Source organism: Nanorana parkeri, unplaced genomic scaffold, assembly GCF_000935625.1.
Source record: "Nanorana parkeri isolate BGI_ZX_2015 unplaced genomic scaffold, ASM93562v1 scaffold281, whole genome shotgun sequence".
Taxonomy (NCBI): domain Eukaryota; kingdom Metazoa; phylum Chordata; class Amphibia; order Anura; family Dicroglossidae; genus Nanorana; species Nanorana parkeri.
The window spans coordinates 627628-648947 of record NW_017306549.1 but is presented as its reverse complement, the minus strand read 5'-3'; the positions used below and the strand labels follow the sequence as shown (position 1 = coordinate 648947).

Sequence of the window (21320 nt, the reverse complement as noted above, 5' to 3'; positions counted from 1 at the left end):
GGTTCGTGGCAGAACTCTACTTACTGCTGGGCATCAGCTGCAGAGGTCTGTGTCCCCTCCGATCACCACGCAGAGCAGCGAGAATCGGAGGGGACACAGAGCCGATGAAACACCAGCTCCCAGCAGGGACGAGAGAGACAGGGGATACGAATCAACTAATCGATAATGAGAATGACAATGATTATTATCGATTAGTTGATTCAGCCCTACTATATAATCACTTTTGTATAAGGACTTCTTGATGCTGGGGCCCTGAGTGACTCTGTGCTTGTATCAGCTTTCCAGGACTGCTATATTTCACTTGTTATGGCTCTATATCTTCTATAACTTCTTCATAAACATATTGGTATTAGTTCCAGACTGCAATATGTACATATACAGCGGCCCACAGAACTGGTTATACCAAGAACACAGCTGCTGCTGCAACCATGTTCTTGGGTGTCATTTTAAACATCAGGCGATGGAAGTTTTGGGTAGAAGTCCCGATCTTTGGATCTCTGCTGCCTGTCTGCAAGGGGATCAGATTCTGTTATTGAGCCTGTCATTCACAGTGTCAATGACAGGCTTAATGACAGGCTCTGATCCCTGTACTCTCCCCCCTCATCCTCCTGGTTTCCCTAATCTCTCCCTCCTGCTGTTACTTACAGACAGGCAGCAGATCGGGAGATCAGGACTTTTGTCTGCTCTGCCTAGCAAATGATGACGTGATGTAGGCCGGTGTACGTAATTATGGCAGCCCGCCCATCAGCATCATCAGTTGCTAGGCAGAGCAGACAAAGGTTCCGATCTGCCGATCTCTGCGGTCTGTCTTATCTCTGGAGGGAAACCAGGAGGATGAGGGGATAGAAGGGACGGGACACTGACATCCCACATCTCCAGGTAGGGAACAAGCAGTGCAGGCTCAAGGGGCGGCTGCTTTGGGCCCCACAACAAATACGGCCCCCGTGTTAAAGACGGGCCTGGATGCACCATGTCTTTCCAGGCCAATCTAAGGACAAGAGAAAGACAGAAATCTCCTCAGCCTCCATCCTGCGAAGAAGTTGCAGCCAAAAGTGCACTAGGGGGAGGCAAAAATCAGGGAGAAACATTCCCACTGAGTCACCAAAGCATGCGCCGCATTGGCCCATGGATCCTGGGTTCTGGCCATGAACTGATCAACCTTCCTGTGGAGGTGGGATACCAGGAGATCCACATCGAGAGACAAAGGCAAATCTGGCAAAACACCTCCGGTTGCTACAATCACTTTCCCCGACTCACAGACTGGTGGCTTAGGCAATTGGCCTACCAAACGACCACCTTTGAAAAGTACACTGCAGAAAGAGCCGGAACATGCCTCTCTGTCCAGGAAAGAATCTCGGTCACTTCCTTGCGCTGTGGCCATGCTCCTTGTGCCGTCTTGATTGCTTATGTAAGCCACAGCCATGGCGTCCGACTGAACCAGAACAGATAGACCCTGAAGACAAGTGTTGAAGACACAACAGTACCGCCTTAAGTTCCAAGACATTGACTGGAAGGTCCTCCGCCGACCACCATCCTGAGTCATACAAGACCACAGAAAGCTGAGTCCATCATCACAACAGTTCAGCGCAACATGAAGAAGGATATCCCCAACAACAGAGCCAGAGACCGAAGCCACCAGAGGAGAGAAGCCCGTGTTGACTGACGCACTTCGATTGCCCTGCCCAGTGATGAGAGATTTGTCTCATTGCGACAAGATGTACCTCTGCAGAGTCCTGGATATGAAGTTGCACATAGGGAACTGCTTTGAAGGAGACCAGTGCAAGGTCCAGCACCTGCATACAGAAGCGGATCGATGCCCACTTGCGAGAGCACATCGGACTCGGAGTTGTCCGAGACCAGGACCAGATTGCAGCCACATGTAGAGAGACAGACAGGACTTCATGTAATTTAGGAGCCACCAAACTCTTCAAATCAGCACTGCAATCGCAAGGTTGGCCACCATGTGGGTCTCCGTTCGCTATGGGACATTGACCAGGAACCCATGGTAAAAATCCCCCATCGATGTAAAAATGCCAAGACCAGGGCCAACACCTGGTGAATACCCCTGGTGCCGTCAGGCCAAAGGGAAGAGCCACAAACTGGAAATTCTCTTTCCTCACCACAAATTGAAGATAGCGTTGATGAGCACGACAGATCGAGACATGCAAATAAGCACCCTTGATGTCGACAGAAGCGAGGAAATCCCCCCGGGGAGGGACACGAACCGAATTGATTACATCCTTAACCTGTGGAAACACTCAAAGGTGTTCAGGCGCTTGAGGCCCAAGAAGGGCCGAACCCCCTCCTTCCTGGGGACTCTGAATAGATTAATAGAAAACTCAAACTCTCCGAGGGTGGTATGGAGACAAACACCCCCTGGGACAGCAGATCCGCAAAACGCTGAGATGGACGGGTGTATGAAGGAAAGAACCTGGCCCCTGGTTGAAACAGAAATTCTATCTTGTAGCCGGACGAAACCAATTCCCGCAACCAGGTGCCTGAAAAGCAAGACAACTAAAGATCTGCAAATTGTTGAAGACGACCCTGCACCCTGCAAAGCGGAGGTGGGGGCTGACCTTCATGGGAAAGAGGGCCATTTGGCTTGGATGCTTAGGACTGCCAGGGACACTTGAAAACTGAGGAGGTACAGAGCCTAGAAGATTTGCTGTCCTTATGCGCAGACTTTGAGGGCTGAAAAGACGCTTATGGGACGAAAAGGGAAATCCTGGCCTGAGGCAAAAAAGGCACTCTTACCCACAGTAAGGTTTTTAATCTCATCTAGTCAAGTGCCAAACAGCTTAGTGTGTGCTTTCTTAGAAGTCCGGCCCTCCACCTGTGGTGGAACTACAAATCCCATGAGGCATTGCAAGATTCTCACAGCCACAGACACGACTCCCGGAGAGAGATGCATCATGGGATTTGTAATTTCACCACAGCTGGAGGGCCGGAGTTTGGACACCCCTGCTCTAAGACCTGGGCGGAGAGATGTTTGCATCTCCCCAACTGCTCTTAGCAACCTCGGTGTCTAGGAAGCTGCGGCTTCCTATCCAATCAGGAGCTGGGCGAGTGGTCACATGACCTCCTGCCAGGCTACCTGCTTCATTGCTGCACCCCTGCTGGAAGAGGTAAGGGACTGATAGAGATGGGAATCCAGGATGTCTCAGGTCTGTGTATGTATGTAATAGTGTATATATATAGATTATATGACCACCAGACATTTGTAGGCAAGTTAGCTCCCCCACGTCCAGTCCGGCCGACTCTCTGCGCTGCTGGGCTCTGCTTTCCTCCATCTCCCTGTCAGTGTGCAGCGGAAACCCCAGCTTCTAGCCCCGGGGCAGTAATGGATTTGTAACCATTCCATTGAGGTGTGAGAAAGCCATTGATTTCAGTTATTTTTTCCAAGGGCTGTGCTATCAAATATTAATTGAGTGTGCCAATAATTTTGTCTAGTCCTTTTTTGGAGTTTTGCGTGGAATGTATCAGATTTGGCTTTTTTTTTGTTCTCCACTTTTTTGCATCATACCAATACAAACAAAAGAAAAACACGAGAATGCCTAAACATTTGTAATTGCAACAATTCTCTGAGCAAAGTGGTTCATTATCTGACAGAAATGCAGGGGTGCCAATATGTTTGGCCATGACTGATTTTTATTATTTATATTCTCTGAAAAATGGCCAGGAAATCATAAATTCTGACAGGGTATGTTCTCTGAAGTGACAAATCACCCTTCCCTGTCTGGCAATCTGATGGACGTGTCTGGGTTTGGCGGTTGCCAGGAGAACGGTACTTGCCTGACTACATTGTGCCAAGTGTAAAGTTTGGTGGAGAGGGTATTATGGTGTGGGGTTGTTTTTCATAGGTTGAGCTTGGCCCCTTAGTTCCAGTGAAGGGAACTCTTAAGGTATCAGCATACCAAGACATTTTGGACAATTTAATGCTCCTAACTTTGTGGGAACAGTTTGGGGGTGGCCCCTTCCTGTTCCAACATGACTGCGCACCAGTGCTCAAAGGAAGGTCCATAAAGACATGGATGAGCGAGTTTGGGGTGGAGGAACTTGACTGGCCTGCACAGAGTCCTGACCTTAACCCGATAGAACACCTTTGGGATGAATTGGAGCAGAGACTGCGAGCCCGGCCTTCTCCTCAAAACAACAGTACCTGACCTCACAAATGCGCTTCTGGAAGAATAGTCAAACATTCCCATAGACACACTGCCAAACCTTGTGGACAGCCTTCCCAGAAGAGTTGAAGCTGTTATAGCTTCAAAGGGTAGGCCAACTCAATATTAAAACCTACGGACTAAGACCGGGATGCAATTAAATTTCGTGTGTGTAAATAAGAAGTGGAACATGAGGGGTTCTGTTGAAACCAAACCACGGTCAGGTAGACCAACTAAACTGTAAGCCACAACTGCCAGGAAACTTGTTCGGGATACAAAGGAAAAACCCACAAATAACTTCAGGTGAAATACAGGACACTCTGAAAACATGTGGTGTGCTGTTGCAAGATGCACAATAAGAAAGATGCGCTTGAAGAAAGATGTGCTGCATGGTCGATTCGTCAGAAGAAAGCCATTACTACGCAAATGCCAAAGTATCCCGCTTACAATACACCAAACAGCACAGAGACAAGCCTCAAACCCCCTGGCACAAAGTCATTTGGAGTGAGGAGACAATAATGTAGCTTTTCGTCCACAACCATAAACGCTACATTTGGAGAGGAGTCAACAAGGCCTATGATGAAAAGTACACCATTCCTACTGTGAAACATGGAGGTGGATCGCTGATGTTTTGGGGATGTGTGAGCTACAAAGGCACAGGAAAGTTGGTCAGAATTGATGGTACGATGAATGCAGTATGTTATTAAATGATACTGGAGGACAATTTGCATGCATCAGCCCGGAAGCTGCGCATGGGACATACTTGGACATTCCAACATGACAATGATCCTAAACACAAGGCCAAGTCAACCTGTCATTGGCTACAGCAGAATAAAGTGAAGGTTCTGGAGTGGCCACAGGGGTGTGGACATTTTAAAAAAAACTACTTGTCCAAGGGCTAAAGCGGGGGGCAAATCTACTGGTCCTTCATAACAATCTAATTAAAACTAGGGATGCACCAATACCGGTTTTTGGGTATAGAGTACGAGTACCGATTTTTTGCTTTCGGTACTCACCGAGTATTGGTGCTTCCTTTTGCATGGAGCAGGCTTCCCGGGCAATCAGGAAGCCGGGCAGCGGGTAATGACCTGATTGGCCAGGAAGCCGGCTTGATGCTGATAGGCTGGTAAGCTGGCTTCCCAGCCAATCAGCAAGGAGCTGGCTTCTTGGCCAATCAGGAAACTGGGAGACGGGTTATTAGTCGCTGCCCCGCTTCCCGCACGGGAAGCTGGCTCCATGTTCCCCTACGGCACTGCCGGCCAGAGGAAACCTTCCTCTGACCAGAAGTTCTGGTATTGGAGAAGGTATCGAGCATTTGGGCGAGTACAAGTACTTGCCCAAATACTCTGTATCTGTGCATCCCTAATCAAAACCGTATTGGTCTGTGCTAAATAGCGCTTCTCATTGGTCAGCGTAGTCACCAGACCACGCTGACCAATGAGTGCTTGCAATTTGCGAGCGAAATTCAAAATGCATAGGGCAGGACTGCGCTGGACAGTACGGGGTGAGGACAGTACACCTGTACCGGCAGAGGGTAAGGACTGTTTGCCGAAAGGTAAGTATAGCCGGGGGCTGGGGGGTTTTGGGAGAGACGGGGGCCAGATTTGATCGGGTAATTCCATTTTCCCATATTACCTGGGAAAGTGAACTTGCCCTTTAATGTACATTGTGCGTGTGGGAGAGTTCTGCTGCCTCACTACCACAATATGGCACAGTGAAATGGCGGCAGCACTCAACGCACACACACAATGTCCTATGCGTGCGTTTATTTGCATGCAGCTGGCGGGGGCAGTGGGGTTCGTTTTCATTTTTTTTTTACATTGTCACTTTTTTTAAAATATATTATTTTTTTACTTTTTTATAACTTTTTTTTACTTTTTGTTCTTTTTTCACTCCCCCCCCTAATTTTATTCCTATCACATAGGGATTTAAAATCCTCTATGTGATAGTTTGGAGGTGACAGGTTCTCTTTATGGAACCTGCTCTCCAACACAGAACAGATGTTCTGTGTAGTTCCTGACAGCTGAGACAGGTGGCGCTGTGATCACAGCGCCACGGTCTCAGTGATAACACAGAGCACACGAAAAACAGACTTTTTTCGTCTGTTCTGCGGGCTATATGGTGAGCTCATGTTCCGTGGTCTCGGGTCCGCCAGGGGGGACTGACGGACAGAATCGCCGCTTCTCATTTCATACAAGTTATCAGATCACTTGAAAACGAGCGAACGAAACTGCATGTCCCGGGCGTCGGGCGATAGGAATTCCACACCCCTGGACCATCTCAGTCTCCTGACCTCAATATCATTGAGCCACTCTGGGGGGAGATCTCTTCTCATTAGATCACTCGTATTGAACGAGCAGTGTCTCCTGCTGCTGAACTTGATCGCTGCCGCCGCTGCTCGGCTTTAATACGAGTGATCTCATTAGATCACTCGTATTAAACGAGCAGTGGCTCCTACTACTCGCCCGGCGCCCAAAACTGCATGTTTTGGGCGCCAGTTTTCAGTCTTCCAGGTTGAATGACGCCCAGCTTCACTTAATGCAAAAGACTGAGGATGCCTGGTCAGCACCATGGCATCATTCATTCCCATCTTACTCTCTGCATTAGTAAGGACCACCTGGTCAGAAGGACAAAAGGTAAAGAGGACCCTGCAGTGTCACCTGACTGGCCTGAAGACTCAGGAGAAATTAGGTATTAAAAAAAATGGAAAAAAACAAAGCATAAAATAAAGTCAGTGGCAGCCATAAGGGAGGAATGAGGAGCATGCCCTGGGAGTTGGGCTATAAAGATGCAAATACATTGCCCACCTAAAACATAACTTCACCTCATACTAGGAACAAGGCAGCAATTCAATTAAATTTTCTGAAAGTAGCAATTTAAAAACAGGACACTGACAACAGACTTTGACAGGTAGAGAAAATGTTTAATTCATTTTGACACATTCTTGAACCAAAAGAAAAAAGGAAGCACATTTTTAAGTGTGTTTAACTGCTTGTAGTACCGTTAGTAGCACACAATGGGAATTTAACATAAAGACACTTTCTTGGCATAAATAGAATGCAGAGATTAGGCACAACTGCATAACATAGTCAAAACTCTGCCATCAGGGTAATATGCTCAGTTATATGTACAAGTGGACAAGTGTACGCATGCGTTAAGCTTCACGCATCTTCTTTGAGTTGTTCTAGAACCTCAGAAACGCAGCTGTGAGGATTGCAATCTCTTAAAACATCCTGAAAGTCACCGAATAGTGAAAAGACTAGAGTCAAAGTGTTGACAAGATTCCATAAAACGTTCTGATACTTTACACAAACACGTGACAACATACCAAGGCTTGCAAACTGTCCATGAGTTTAAGGTCAACAGAAACAAAGGAAACGTAGTAGTAAAATAGCACAAACGTATGGTCACTTATCCCACGAAGCGTGTAACAGGGTAACATACATGATTTTACACATGTAAAAGAAAAAGCAATAAAGTATTATACTGTAAAACAAAATCAATATATAAAAAAAATTACAGAACATGTGTGGCATTTTATAGACATCCCTAGTTACACAACCATCTGCCTACGCATGACCGTACATGGATTTTGCAAGTCATGGCTGTTTTGCTATTTACAATATAAAACACAGAAAACTGATTTTTACAAATAGCAGGCAAATGCTGTAAACTTGGTAATCGGTGGACATGAGCCGATGTAAAGGCAGTGGTAGAATCAGCATTTGGCAGCAGTCTTATGGTTTGTCTTCTGGTGTTATTCTAAGGGTTAGCAGCATAGTGATTTACTTTCGGCAGTTAAGGGCTCCCTGTCAAGCTGTACACAGCTGACATCATTCTCTTCTATGGGGAAGTTCTTGGAATTTTGAAGAATGTTTTCAACCAAGCATCGAGCAGCGTCATCAATGTTAACGTTGTCCTGCAATAAAGAGGATTAAGAGTTAAACAAAAAAACACAAGTGGTCAAGAACAGTTAACGCACATTAGAGGTCAGATTATTGGCGTTAAAAGAGGGGCTTCGATTTTGATTGAGTAGGAAAGGGTTCAAACCCGCTGTCAGTTGTTTTTTTTTTTTTTACCATCTGTTTCATTGAGGAAAAATTTTCCTTCACTTCCTATCATAGAAACAAGCCATCCCCTTTATTCATGTTTTGTTTAAAAATTAAAATTTGCATAAACCCTTTAATTCCTGGTGACATTGGTGATCAGATCAATTAGAAAGACTAAATCTTCCGAACAGGGACACAGACAGCAATAGAAAAGAAAGAAAAATCTGACAGTGGTTCTAACCCCTTCCCATTCAATCTAAAAACAAGTTTTGAGTTTAGTAGCGTTTTAACTCTTTTTACGACTACAGACACCTCCAACATATTGCACAAAATGTTCCCAAACCTTCTTTCAAAATCATCACCACCACAGGTCTCGGTTACCAGTATGACTTTAAAATACTAATGAAATGCTTTTAAATTTACATATGGACAGAAAGGAAAAGAACAGCTGAAAGAAAGCCACAGATTTTATATTTACTTCTTTTAAAAATATCAAATCACATATACCCGAGCTTGCTACAACTAGTACATTTTGTGGTTTCCCTGCATATCAAAAAATAGAATTGAGGTACAATTTCTGACAATGCTACTTGCATGTTATTTGACACAAAAGTTGATTTCTCCACACTGTCAGTTCAACAACACAAAAATCCAGTTCGAATAATCTTTGCTAAACCATTCAGAGATTTAGTCCCATATCCTATCATTTGGTTTCCAAACCCACCAATGGTTAGGAACCCTGTTTTCAAACCCAAAAGCCAATTAGTCTCTATGAGCAGCACCATTCCTTAGGTTCTTTTTGAAAACAGACCTAGCAGCATTATAAATGTGAACTTCCTTAAAAAGTGACCCTGGTACCTCATATCAAAATAGAAAATTAACTTGCCTTCCACTGCTGCTCATACTTATTTTTTCCATGCTATTTCATGTTTGCTTTCACAGTGTGTCCAAAAAGAGAAAAAATAAATTACTGGTAGTTCTAGGTAGCACAAGATTCTCTCTCCTTCCCAGTGGCCATTGCCAGGCTTGAACACCATCACATGGGGGGTGTTGGTTTACCTTGTGCTTACATGTGACCTTTTTACTTGGCTGTGACAGTGCATTGAGGGGACAGTTAAGGTAGGGATCAGCAGAAAAGCAAAAATAGGATTTTGGTACTCACCGTAAAATCCTTTTCTCTCCGTTCATTGAAGGACACAGGGAACAGATCAGAGATCCTGTACTGTAGGGTAATATCGCCACCTGCAGGAGAAGGACGCTAGGCACAAAACTTTTAAGGGGTCAACCCACTGGAAAAAAATGGGGGTTTGGTAGGCCGAGTAACATACTCAAGTCTTGGGTCTCTACGGGACTTCAGTAGCAACATTTCCCTGCCATAATACCTGGCCCTGTTTCTGGAGATTTAGATGGTCTGGTCTACATTTTGGTGTTCACTCTTCCTTTTGCATTCCCAATAATATAACAAATGTAAACAAGATCCAACAGCAACAGAGAGACACCTTTGTGACGGCAACAGGAACATGGAAACCACGGACTGCCAGCCAGTTTAAAGCACAGTTAGTGTATTTAGTTCAATGGAAACGGTTTGGTTTTCTTTTGCGGTCTGTGTCCCTGTTGCAAACAATTTCTCTCACTTCCAAGACAGGATGTGAGAGAAACTTCTCCTACAGGAGCTTGCTTGTTCACAGTGAGTGATGACAGCTGCCACCTAACTTTTGAATTTTTCTTCAGTCTAGTCTTGGAGCTGGAAAAGTATCAGTACTTGTACCGAGTACTGTACTTGGTATCGGTGCATCCCTAGTTTAGATATTCTTTAAACTGCCTTACTAGGATGAATAGAGTTGGCTAGACTAGACAAAAGCTTCAAAGTTTCAATGTGAACTGCCTTTAGTGCAGTCAACAGGAGCAAAATGGTAGGCACTTGGACATTTGATCTCTGCTGATGGAAAGGATTTATTCAACTTTATTTCTAGTACTACTCTTCTAGAGAGATCCACCTTAAAGAATAATAGTATATAACAACATTTACATTGCAATCTGATGAGTAAAGACAAAATGGTGCTACATTTCAAAAAGGTATAAATATATGTAAAATATGAAGTGTCTTAACTTGTATAAACTATTGGGTGTGTATATCACCTACTTAGATCTCTTGCTTTAATTAAATTATTGCATTCGTTTGAAATCCGCTGTTTAAATCACAATCCACCCAGCACGCAGCAAAAGCTTTAGCACTTAATACATGTTTACCAATTCAATTATACTCTGTGAATCTTTCAGTAGTAGCAATTTTTCAATCTTCATTACTGCACAAATTTGTATGCAGTGTCTCATTCAGTGTTTACATTCCTTAAAAAACTGTAACTCACTTCCCTTTGATCTAGATTTTTACAGCCTGTTTCTGCAATAGAAAGCGTGTGGTTGTGGGCAGGCAAATGGTATGTTTGTGTCGGGAACCTGCCAATATTCAGAATAAATTCAAGCAATATACCTGGACAAATTCACGTAATACATATAAGGTAAACAATTGACAAAAATGCTAATTCGTTAGAATATATATTTCTAAAACAGTACTTAAAGAGCACTGTTACCCCTTTCACTAAAAATCACATCAGCATGCAGCTCTGCATGGAGACAGATTAAAGGATAACTATGGGGTCCAAGCTTATCTCCAATTTTGTATTCCTTAGGCCAAAAGGAGTAAATATTGTAATTTACTCCTATCAGCCAAAATGCACCCTAAGCCTGTAAAAACATCTTTAGGATGGTGGGTGGGGCTAAGCACCGCAATGAGGAGAGATCCCGACAATACTGTCGAGATCCTCCCCACTGATCTCATCAGTTTGACTGACGGCACTTCTGAAGAGCTGCTGCGCGTCCACGAATATATGGGCATGTGCAGCAGCTCTGTCCCGCAGGTCTCTCCCTACCTCCTTGTCCCCGTCCTCTGTGCCTGTCTTTCAGGCACACGCTGCTGTGGAGCCCTTTCTCTCTTATCTGCCTCCCAGTCTCCTTCCTCTGTCACCGTCTCCTCCATGTGGTGTACTCTCTCCGGCTCATCAGCACTCCCGCCACCCACACAGCTGTGCACGCTTTGAGACAGCGTGGCCACAGTAGATTTACATTTAGAAAAGCTGAGGGAGGGCTGCATTAACTGTTCACGTCCCTAACAGGAATCTATGATTTAAGATGAGTTTTTCTCAGATTTACTTCATCTTTGGAAATGATGAATACGACTAAAAAGGTAAGGGGTATGTTTATTTACCCTGGTGACTGGTTTATTTACTGTTGGACCATTATCGCCTACAAAAAAAAGTGATAATTGTCCCCAGAACAAGAGGTGAGGGAAAAATCTTCCAAAAGGGGGACAACTGCCTAAGAGGGGAATTCCTCAAACTTCCTGTTTCATCTTTGTGGCATGAAACACAAGGAATTTTCTCTCATGGCGCAGATAGCAAAAAGGTTACCCGACATGGGGTTTTAATTCTTACTTATGCCATCCAGAACAACTAAAAACATTTTTTGGCTATACATACTCTTTAAACTTTCCTTCATTTCTTGGTGTTTTTTTTATTTATTTACTTTGTGCTCTCTACCTGTCAGAGCAGCTGTGACACCCTGTAAGGCTGTGCTATTTCCTGACTGAGGTCCGTGCTAATAACTGTTCACAAACTACCATATGACCTCAGGAAAAGCTTTTACTATATGAAAATTTTAATTAGTTAAAAATGAAAAAAAAAAAAAAAGTTGGAACATTTTCTTTTTAAGTTTTGAATTGAGTGGGGAAGGGTTGGAAAAGATTTTTTTTAAATCAGTCTCTGCATCCCCATTGATAAGGTTTCTTCTCACTTCCTGTCCTGGGCTCTGGAGGATGTAAGGGGAAATCCTTACAAAAAAGGGACACAGGAACCTATAGAATTCTGAAAAATGCTGTGACTAAAAAAAATATAAACATTTTTTACTGCTCTTCCCCTTTTAGAGACATTTCCTTTCTTGATGACGAATATTATAGGAACACAAAGAAAGTCGAAGAAATCCCAATAGGAGCAAAGGCAACTATAAAAACCTGGCAGATGTTGTAACCCATTTCAATACAATTAAAAACAAAGTAAAGTAAAACACCTTTGCAGAGGTTTCAAACCATGAAACAAAACCGTTTTCTTTACAGAAGTGATCCAGCTGCGAAGAACTCTGCATACTGTTTTCCTTCTTTTGATCACACTTGTTGGCGAGAAGAATGGCAGGTATGGGTCCACCGCCTGGAAGATAAACTTTGCTATCCAAGTCAGATTTCCACTTCGTGATGGCTTCAAAAGTTGAAAATCTTGTAACATCAAACACCACAAAGGCACCCACAGCCTCTTTATAGTACACTCTGGTCATATTTCCAAACCGCTCTTGCCCTAAAAGAAAAAAAATGCAAAAGATTTTGATTGAAGAAAAATAAATTCAGATAAACTGCAAACAAAAAAAATGGTTAATACAATTTTAACAATACTTTTTTTTTTTTTTTAAATAATCCTCTGCACACCAGTTGAAATTTTAAGTCAAACCAAATGAGAAGGGAAGTATAAGCACAATTCCTGCACTCTATAAGTGCCAATTCACACTGGACGTTTAATAGCGCGATTTCTGTCGCGATATCGCACAAATTTGCTGCGCAATAATCGCAAGAAGTCGACGTCCAATGATTTTCAATGGAGCTGTTCTATTGAACAGCTCCATGTCACTCGTCGCTGTCGCTTGTGCCTTTTTCCCGGGGATGTTGCGCAATTTTTCTATTTTTGCATGCAGCCCGACTGTGAAGGTCACGCTATACCCGGCCGCGTGGATCCGCTCGAGGGAAGTGTCGCTTAGTGTGAATGGGGCCTTAGTGCTGAGCTTAGGTACAACACTTCAGGGATAAACAGCCATAAATCATGAAAAATGCCCGCAGAAACAAGGAACGGCTGCTTGCCCCAGGTTCGTAACATACAAAAGTAGTGAAACAAATATAAATCTCAGAACTAGAACCTTTCAAATTACGAGCTATAGTAGTTCCTTCATTATAAAAATATAAAATTGGATTACCGGAGACAGTCTGGGACTGGGCAGAAACACACAGGAGACAGAACTAACGACGCAAACTATGCACCCAGACGTTATCGTCCCCAGGGTCCAGCTCAATTCTTGCCATCTTACAGATGTTGAGAATGAGTTACTAGTCTATACTGCATTGGACAAAAAGAAGAGGAAGTGGCTTATTAGCTGGGGAGAAACTAACAAACCTCCTAACAAATTTTCTTTTAATTTCAGTTCCGCTTTAAGGTGGTGGTCAATTAATGTGGAGCCTGTAACCTTGAATGATCTATTTAAAGCCAAATAAACAGTTTTCTTTTTTTAATGAAATACTATATATCTATGAGGCAAAACTTGCACTAAAATTGTAGTTACACTTTAATTTCTCCCATTTTATGTCCATAATAAAACTGAAGAAAAATATAAAATGTTTTATCTGCTTCAGATTCCCAGACAAACCTTATATTTACACCCAAAATGCAGTGACGTTACACTTAACTATTTAAAGTATAGCTGAAGCCCAAACTATGCTTTAGTAAGTTTCAGATAAGAGTACGGAAGGCTTATTACCCCTGCCAGCTTTTTTTGCCACGTTTCCCCCATTGGGAAGATTTCCCTTCACTTCCTGTTCAATAGCCACAACACGAGTGAGAGGATATGTCTCCAAACAGAGGAAAATCCCTGGTAGTCATCAGGGTCACCATAACTATTTTCCCCATTGGAAGATGGTCCATCTATTCCTGCTCTGGCGACATCCCACAATTTGGGATTCTCTTTTACTTTTGGTGAATATGATCACAGAGTAACTATCTCGCAGGGCACACAGACAGCAATGATAACCTGACAGTGGTTCTAATCCATCTTCACTCATCAAAACCTTAAAAAAATGCACCTCGCTTCACGCACTACTCATGCACTAGCTTTTTGCATAATGCCGCAGCACACGGTATTGCGCGTTTTGGCGCAACCGAGTACATTGCGGGTGGTAAGTGCACTTGGTGTGCCATTCATATGAATGGCGACGCACACATCTCGCACTGTAACGCACGGTAGGTGCATTTAGCAGTATGGTACTTCACACAGAACCGTGCAATTGAAGCATCATACCATTATGAAGGGGCCTTATTCCTGCAGAATGGTTTCTGCATAAACCAGAATCAACAGATGATCCAGCCTTCCAGGCTTAGCACTTTCTAATCTTCTGAGGTTTTTCAGGGCACTTGCAGACTCCACCTCACTGCCTCTGCTTTAAAGCTGAAATCCAGCTTTAAAAATTGATATTTACTTACACTGGTCCAGCATGGCACAATGCAAGTATATATAAATGATCCCTGGAAGGGCCACGGGACCATGTAATACACCGTAGTAGCTGTAGCTACCACATGCCTAAAAGCATGTTTATAAAAGCGTTTTGCAAGCTTTGTGCAAACCTATTTGCATGTGCATCAAGCTTCAGGCATCTTTGTTTGGGGCAATGGAAATAAGTTCTAGATCAGACTAGTTCTTCAGGTGTGTAAATGCTTGTGTTGCGCATTTACAGCCTTTACCTTTGAAGTCTATTGGGCCAAAAACACATGACACAGTTTCAAAGAAATCAGACGTACCTTTTCAAGCTTCAAGTGACTGAGCATGCAGAGGTGAACAGCCACAACAGAAGGAATGGAATTCTGATGTTGACCGGAAAATGTACAAAAACTCGCCACAAAATGCTTAGGTGTGAATTGGGCTAAAGTTCATTACTACATGCATACTACATGTCATCCTGTTCTCCAAACAGGTGATAGTCCACAAGGCAGGCATAAAGTATAGGTACCTACAGCAGCTTTCATTGCCCATTCTATGTCTAAATGACAGGAAATTTTGACCCAGCCATTCCCAATACTCACATCATTGAGGAAAACAAATACTATCCTTTCCATTCACAGGGAATCGGTTTCAGAAGATGTATGATTTACTACATTTTCATATGTTAAATGTATATTTTATCATGCAAGTCAAAAAGTAGAAAATGTGCCCGACTGTGAAAGTCTTCAAAAAAGGAAAAAACACACACAGAGGGAACACAATGAAACAAAAAATTATAAATTTTCAAATCTACAATTTGTTTTCAGAATTATAATCTTAACTTCAAGTTTTGAAAATCATTTTTTTAAATCTCCAATTATTTTATGTTTTAAATGTGCAGATAAACCAGGAGAACAATGTTGCTTCCTTTTACTACAAATAATTAGAGCAGAAAACCTTTGCAGCTAAATTGCCAAACTTATTTTCTAAATGAATGCATTAGAAAAATATTTTAAAAATGTGTGCAGTTCTAGGCAATACTCAGAAGTTAAGCAGCAAGTTTTAATCCATTTAGTGCATGGCTTGGAAGGACTGATTACGAGGAGGTTAAGATGGGTCATTTGCTATGATAATCCTTTCACTGAACAAGAGTAAATTTACTTCTATAAAACCTAATTATATGCATTAAAATGTGAGGATAACATTTTTATATCCGAACTGTGGAACAAGGCTCTTTTGACAAAGTATACCTATAGTCTCCCCAAGAAAATGCTATAGTAGTAGATTGTCAAATTACTAGCTAGGGGTCCAACTGTAAATCATCATCAGATCAGTTGAAAAGCTTACTTTTTATTTTGAGTTCCATGCAGTGACATGCACGAGGCCATTGTTCAGTCCAACAATCCCCAGTCTGAGCCCCTGTATGGCACTTACCAGTCTCCCTTTGAAACTACCCGTCTCCTAATTCAGTGCTCACTTGCACCCATAGCAACAAAAGAAGAGTGAAGGCGGCATGGAGGAGCATGGAGCAAAAAAAAAGAGGAAGGAGGGATGGTGTAAAGATGATTTTTACTGTTAGCCCAGCCTCCTTCCAGTAGTTGATGCCATTCTAAGCAGAGAGAGATGTCCACAGGGAGAGAGGAACCCTATGCTGTAGGAAACCGCTTACTGTAGAACGTGTCGGTGCTTGTTGCACGGCACGTCCTTCCGGTCACCTCTCTCAGAAGTGAGCAATGCTGCATTAAGAAAAAACAAAATGTAAACCAAAATTAGGTGAGCAATTTTTTAAGCTGAAAATGTCGGTTTAATGGTTGGAATATGGGAAGAGAAACTAAAATTACACTATTAAACTGAATAATAATTTTTTACAAGAAAAAAACACAAAAGCTTGAGCCATGCTCTTCTAAAATTGACCACAGGTTGAAATTAGTGAGTGATAATATTAGTGAGCCCCCTTTACAGAGTGATCATTTAAATCTATGATTTCTTTTATAGGACAAAATAAATTCCTCAGCACCTTACAGAAAACACTGAACTATTCACATTAGTCGCCGCCCCCCCCTCCCCCCCCCACAAAAAAATTACAGGGTACTTCCTTTACAACTGACAAATAACACAAACAGCCAATTCGGGTGGAAGCTGGTTACACGTCCACTATGTTTTTGGATTGTGGGAAGAAACTAGAGCACTCAGAGAAACCTGTACACACAAGAAGAGAAGATATACATCTAAACTAATCTAGTAGTGAGAGTAACAAACTGTAAAAGATCAAATATAGTGTAAATAGTCATAAAACTTCACTAAATCAAGGATAATAATGATATTATAAGGCCTAACAGGTCATTTATACACTTGATTGGCATAATGCACAAATTTCCAACATAACTGTTAATCCTCCAACCAAAAATATTAAAAACCATTGCTTCCTCTTACCAGTGCCTGATAAACACACTCCAGATATTATAGTTTGTAACTCAATTATCTTTTTAAAGTTATAATCCTCTAAATCAAATTAATGCTATATATACTGCCGGTGGCAACAGGGGGGGAGAGAAAAAAAAATCCATTGATGGAAAAACCTGGGTATTCAGTATATTCAGGTAGGCAGCTGACCTCATTGTTTGGGACATACCATTGCTGAACTAGAGCTGTCCTAATAAAGCAACCCCAGATCATAACATTGCCCGAAATCCAGGTGGCAAATTTTTTTTTTTTTTTTTTAGCCTGGCAGTGTAAATGGTAAAGAATAGTTTCAACCAGTTACAGCGTGTGAAATATCAGAATCAGATAAAAAGGTGAGGCACTCACACTTAACAGACACGGTGTACCGGTTTCATGAGGTGTGAAAGGGCTTATGCAACATCATAAAGCCTGCATTGCTAATGTATTTATCAACTGTAAGTTCATAAGTTATAGTGGATAAACACATTATGATCACATAAAGACATTTATGATCACATTAACTCCGACAACATGAATGTACAGACAACAGATATATGTTCACTCACAGTTGGGGTTCATTCACACATTAAAAACTATGCGTACAGAGTCATACAGTGAATAATTTTCTTTGCATCTGTACGGAGCAGTATACAATGCTATGGGCCCATTCACAAAGCTGCGTAGGGGGCCAAAACGTACTAAATAATAGGACACAGCTGCATCCTTGGCCATAACTATTATTTACACTGTACACATGTAAATGTCTGTGCAACGTTTACATGTGTACAGCGATCAGAGAGCATATTGGCTGCCACCGGCCGACTGGCTCCCAGCAACCTACAGGAGCCATTAAAACTATGACCCAGACGTTGACTTGCAACCCTGTACTTATTTTGAGGGAATTAAAACATCATATTTTTTAAGCTGTATTCACAGAACTCACCTTTCTTGGAAACAGGTTCACTAATTTTTTCGTAGTATTGCTCTACCGTCCCTTCCCCAATCTTTCTTAGAGCTTACTAAGACTCAAATACCAACCAAAGAAGTTCAACTCCCTAATAAATCCCTAAAAGTGATTTAGGGATTTATTAGTCTGGCTCAGCTCCAATAGGTTCAATAGCTTGAGCCAGAAAGACTAGTATCCCAGTTAAAGGTTCTTCCATTTGAGGGACAGGAAGGATCTGCCCAAAGTTATCAAAGATTAAAGTCACCATAAGAATACCATGGTATGGTCTCAGACCATGGTAAGAATACCATGGTCTGAGATTGGAGGCAAATCTTGTCGTAGATCTGGACAGGATCTCCCTCTGCAGGGTTCCAATAACAGAGGACCAGGACCTGCATACAGCTATGATGGGAAAACTGTGCAGTGTTCAAATTTGCTGGAATTGGAGTCAGAATTTTGGCTTTTCCTAGGGGAGAAAAACTCTGACAGAGCTGGTGTATATTATTAAAGTGACATTAAACCCTCAGATTTTTTTAACATAAACCAATACTGTAATGTGTGCCTTACTGTAATCCATGGTTGTTTCCCTTCTCTTTGCTGCTCTTCCTTTTAAATCCCCATGTCTTCTCATGCTTGGGGAGAACGTCCCTTTTCAGCTCAGGGCCTCTTCCTGTTGTGCTGGTTCAGGTTACAAGCCTATACAAATCTATACACAGACACCGTATATCCATTCCTGAGACAAGGCAGTCTGCTGCAAAACAGAAGTTCTGCCCAGCATGAGAACAGATACAGATTTAAAAGGAAGAGCAGCAAAGAGAAGGGAAACAACCATGGATTACAGTAAGGCACACATTACAGTATTGTTTTTTGTTAAAAAATCTGAGGGTTTAATGTCACTTTAACTGTAAATACTCCAAGAGCAGATCCTCAATAGTGCAAGAACCTTGGTAAATAATTTTGAAAAGGAGTTCAGCCTGAAGAAAAGGCCCACAAACTGAAAATAGTGTACAACTACTGCAAAGTGCAGAAACAGCTGTTTATCAGAAAAAATGGGGACAGGAACGTAGGCATCTTGAATGTCTATGCAGGCCTGAAAAATCTCCTTGGTGAAGACAGGACAACACCAAACAGATTCCAAAACGCAAACTGCTGAATGTGATGGACTACAATCACTCGTTTAGTTTACTAATTTGTACTGAGATTGTAGTCCATCATAGGAGCGAGCTTGGAGATGTGGCTACTTTAACAACACACACAGGGACCATGGGGAACAAAAGTTGCCACCCTCCAGAAGGAAGGACAGTGTCAGCATGAATTCAGAGATGATTTGAGGATCTACAGCTGAGTGATACACAAATAAGATACATTTTTTAGATTTTTGTTAAATAGTTAAGGTGCTTGAATGCATTTTTAAGATTTAATATAAATTATATAGGGGAATACTAAAGCAAATACAAAATAAGTTACCAAACTTTAAAACGTGCTTGTTTTAATGATGCAAAATTTGCAAGCAGAATCAGAAGATCTCCTCAAATTAAATTCTGTTAAACATGTAGGAGCTGAATATTAAATCATTTAAGAAAAAGAATACCTTACCTGTATTGTTACGGCAGTACAGGCACAGGTACAGTAGGACCTTCACTAAAGAAATAAAACCTGAAATCTAATAATTAGGCAAAATAGTCTTGTCAATCTATTAGATCATATGCACTTTGGCAACTAGTACCTGAAATAGAACTATAGACGAATACTAAATTACTAAAATATCTGCAGTTTCCTTTTGTTACTCAATGTAGATACTGATTATATGCATTTTAATAGTGCTATAAGTACTCCCTTAAGGTCATAAAACCATTTCCTTTACTATACGCAGTATAAAAAAGTAAATTACTTGCTCTTTCAACCGCATGAATTGAGTCTGCACACAGGACAGCTATCTACCCCTTATTCATGAAATATATAATTTTGAAGAACATGGATTTAACTGACAAGATAGCAGCTGAAATTACTATATAAAAACGAGATTCCCCTTATTCACATAAGCTTGAACAATAGCGAATAACAAAAGGTTACTTTAATTAATCACTGATCTTCTGAAGACTAATGTACAATAGATACTATTTATGGTGTCTAAGATTTCATAAGGTTAATAGTCTTGACTTGCCTATTGTGGAGCTTGTATTTAGAAGCACAACTTAAAGCAGAACTACACCCTCCTATCCTTTACAGCCAAGGAAGGTGCCATCTTAGCACCTATCCATGGTGCGGCACATGTGATCAGCTATGACACCAGCCACTTGAGAGCTTGAAACTTTGGATGAGAGCTGAAATAAGCACAATAGCATGCTGACAGTTATTAACCCCCTTAATGACCAAGGCCTTTTTTTAATTTTCGGCACCCTTGTTATAATTCACATTTTAGGCCTGAAAATTACTTCAAACCCCCAAACATTATATATATTTTCTGAAAGCCAAGACCCTAGAGAATAAAATGGTGGCAGTTGCAAATTTTTATGTTGCACAATATTAGCGCAACTTACCAAACCCAACAATTTAGTGAAAAATGCAATTATGTTACATTTAGTGCCCCAAAACACCATAAAATACTGTTTTCAAAAATAAAATATAAACAATGAGGTTACCACGAGTAAATGGATGCACACAATGTTTAACCTGGGCCTGTTGGGTGTCTGAAACGGCAACAAAATTCAGAACCCCAAAAAGTCCATAGACAATGCTTTAAAAGCCCCTAAAGGTCATCAATTTAGAGATACGTGTAAATATTGGGCCTAGAATTATTGCTCTCACGCTGGCATGCATTGTGATACCCAACAGGTGTAGCGCAGTCGTTTTTGTACAAAGGCGCACCCGACGTGTGTTTACGTTATGATGCGCGTGCTTGCGGGGGCCTCTAAAAAATATTTTTTTCTATTTTTACATTTATGTCATTTGATACTATTTTTAAAAGCGGTTATTTTTTTTCTAACTTTAATTGCTATCACATAGGGGGGCTTACATGTGACCCCAATGTCACCTTTACACTTTGAATAAGCTATTGAAGTACAGATCGCAGTTCAATAGCTTATTGCTGGGCTTCGTGAGCCCAGCACTGACAGCTATGGGACGGGAAGTGATGTAATCTGCATCGCTCCCAGTCCCAAAGAACGGGGAGGGGATTGGTTCACGGCTCTCCTCCCCAGCTTCCCGCCAACACCCAAGATGCCGGTCCTGGACCCGCGGAGCCCGTGAAACACTGAGGTGTCGGGCGGGGAGGGGGTGGGCAGTTTACCGGCCCGTAGAAGCGATATGGCAACAGCTGAGTTGCCAGAATCGCTTCTATTGTAAAGCTGGTCACCGGCTCTACAAAAGTAAACAGAGTAC

At 42.0% G+C, this 21320-nt stretch overlaps 1 protein-coding gene across 2 annotated transcripts in view; it reads right to left on the bottom strand.

The window, feature by feature from the left end:
- Positions 1–7803: 7803 nt before the first annotated feature.
- RAB32 (RAB32, member RAS oncogene family) overlaps positions 7804–21320 on the bottom strand; it is a 52785-nt gene continuing 39268 nt past the window's right edge. For both annotated transcript variants that reach the window (XM_018557363.1, XM_018557362.1), the window contains exons 2-3: positions 12332–12612; positions 7804–8079 (exon numbers count right to left, since the gene is read on the bottom strand). In XM_018557363.1, coding sequence (XP_018412865.1) covers positions 7930–8079; positions 12332–12612 — 431 coding nt within the window. In that variant the 3' untranslated portion in view covers positions 7804–7929. The remainder of the gene's footprint in view (positions 8080–12331; positions 12613–21320) is intronic.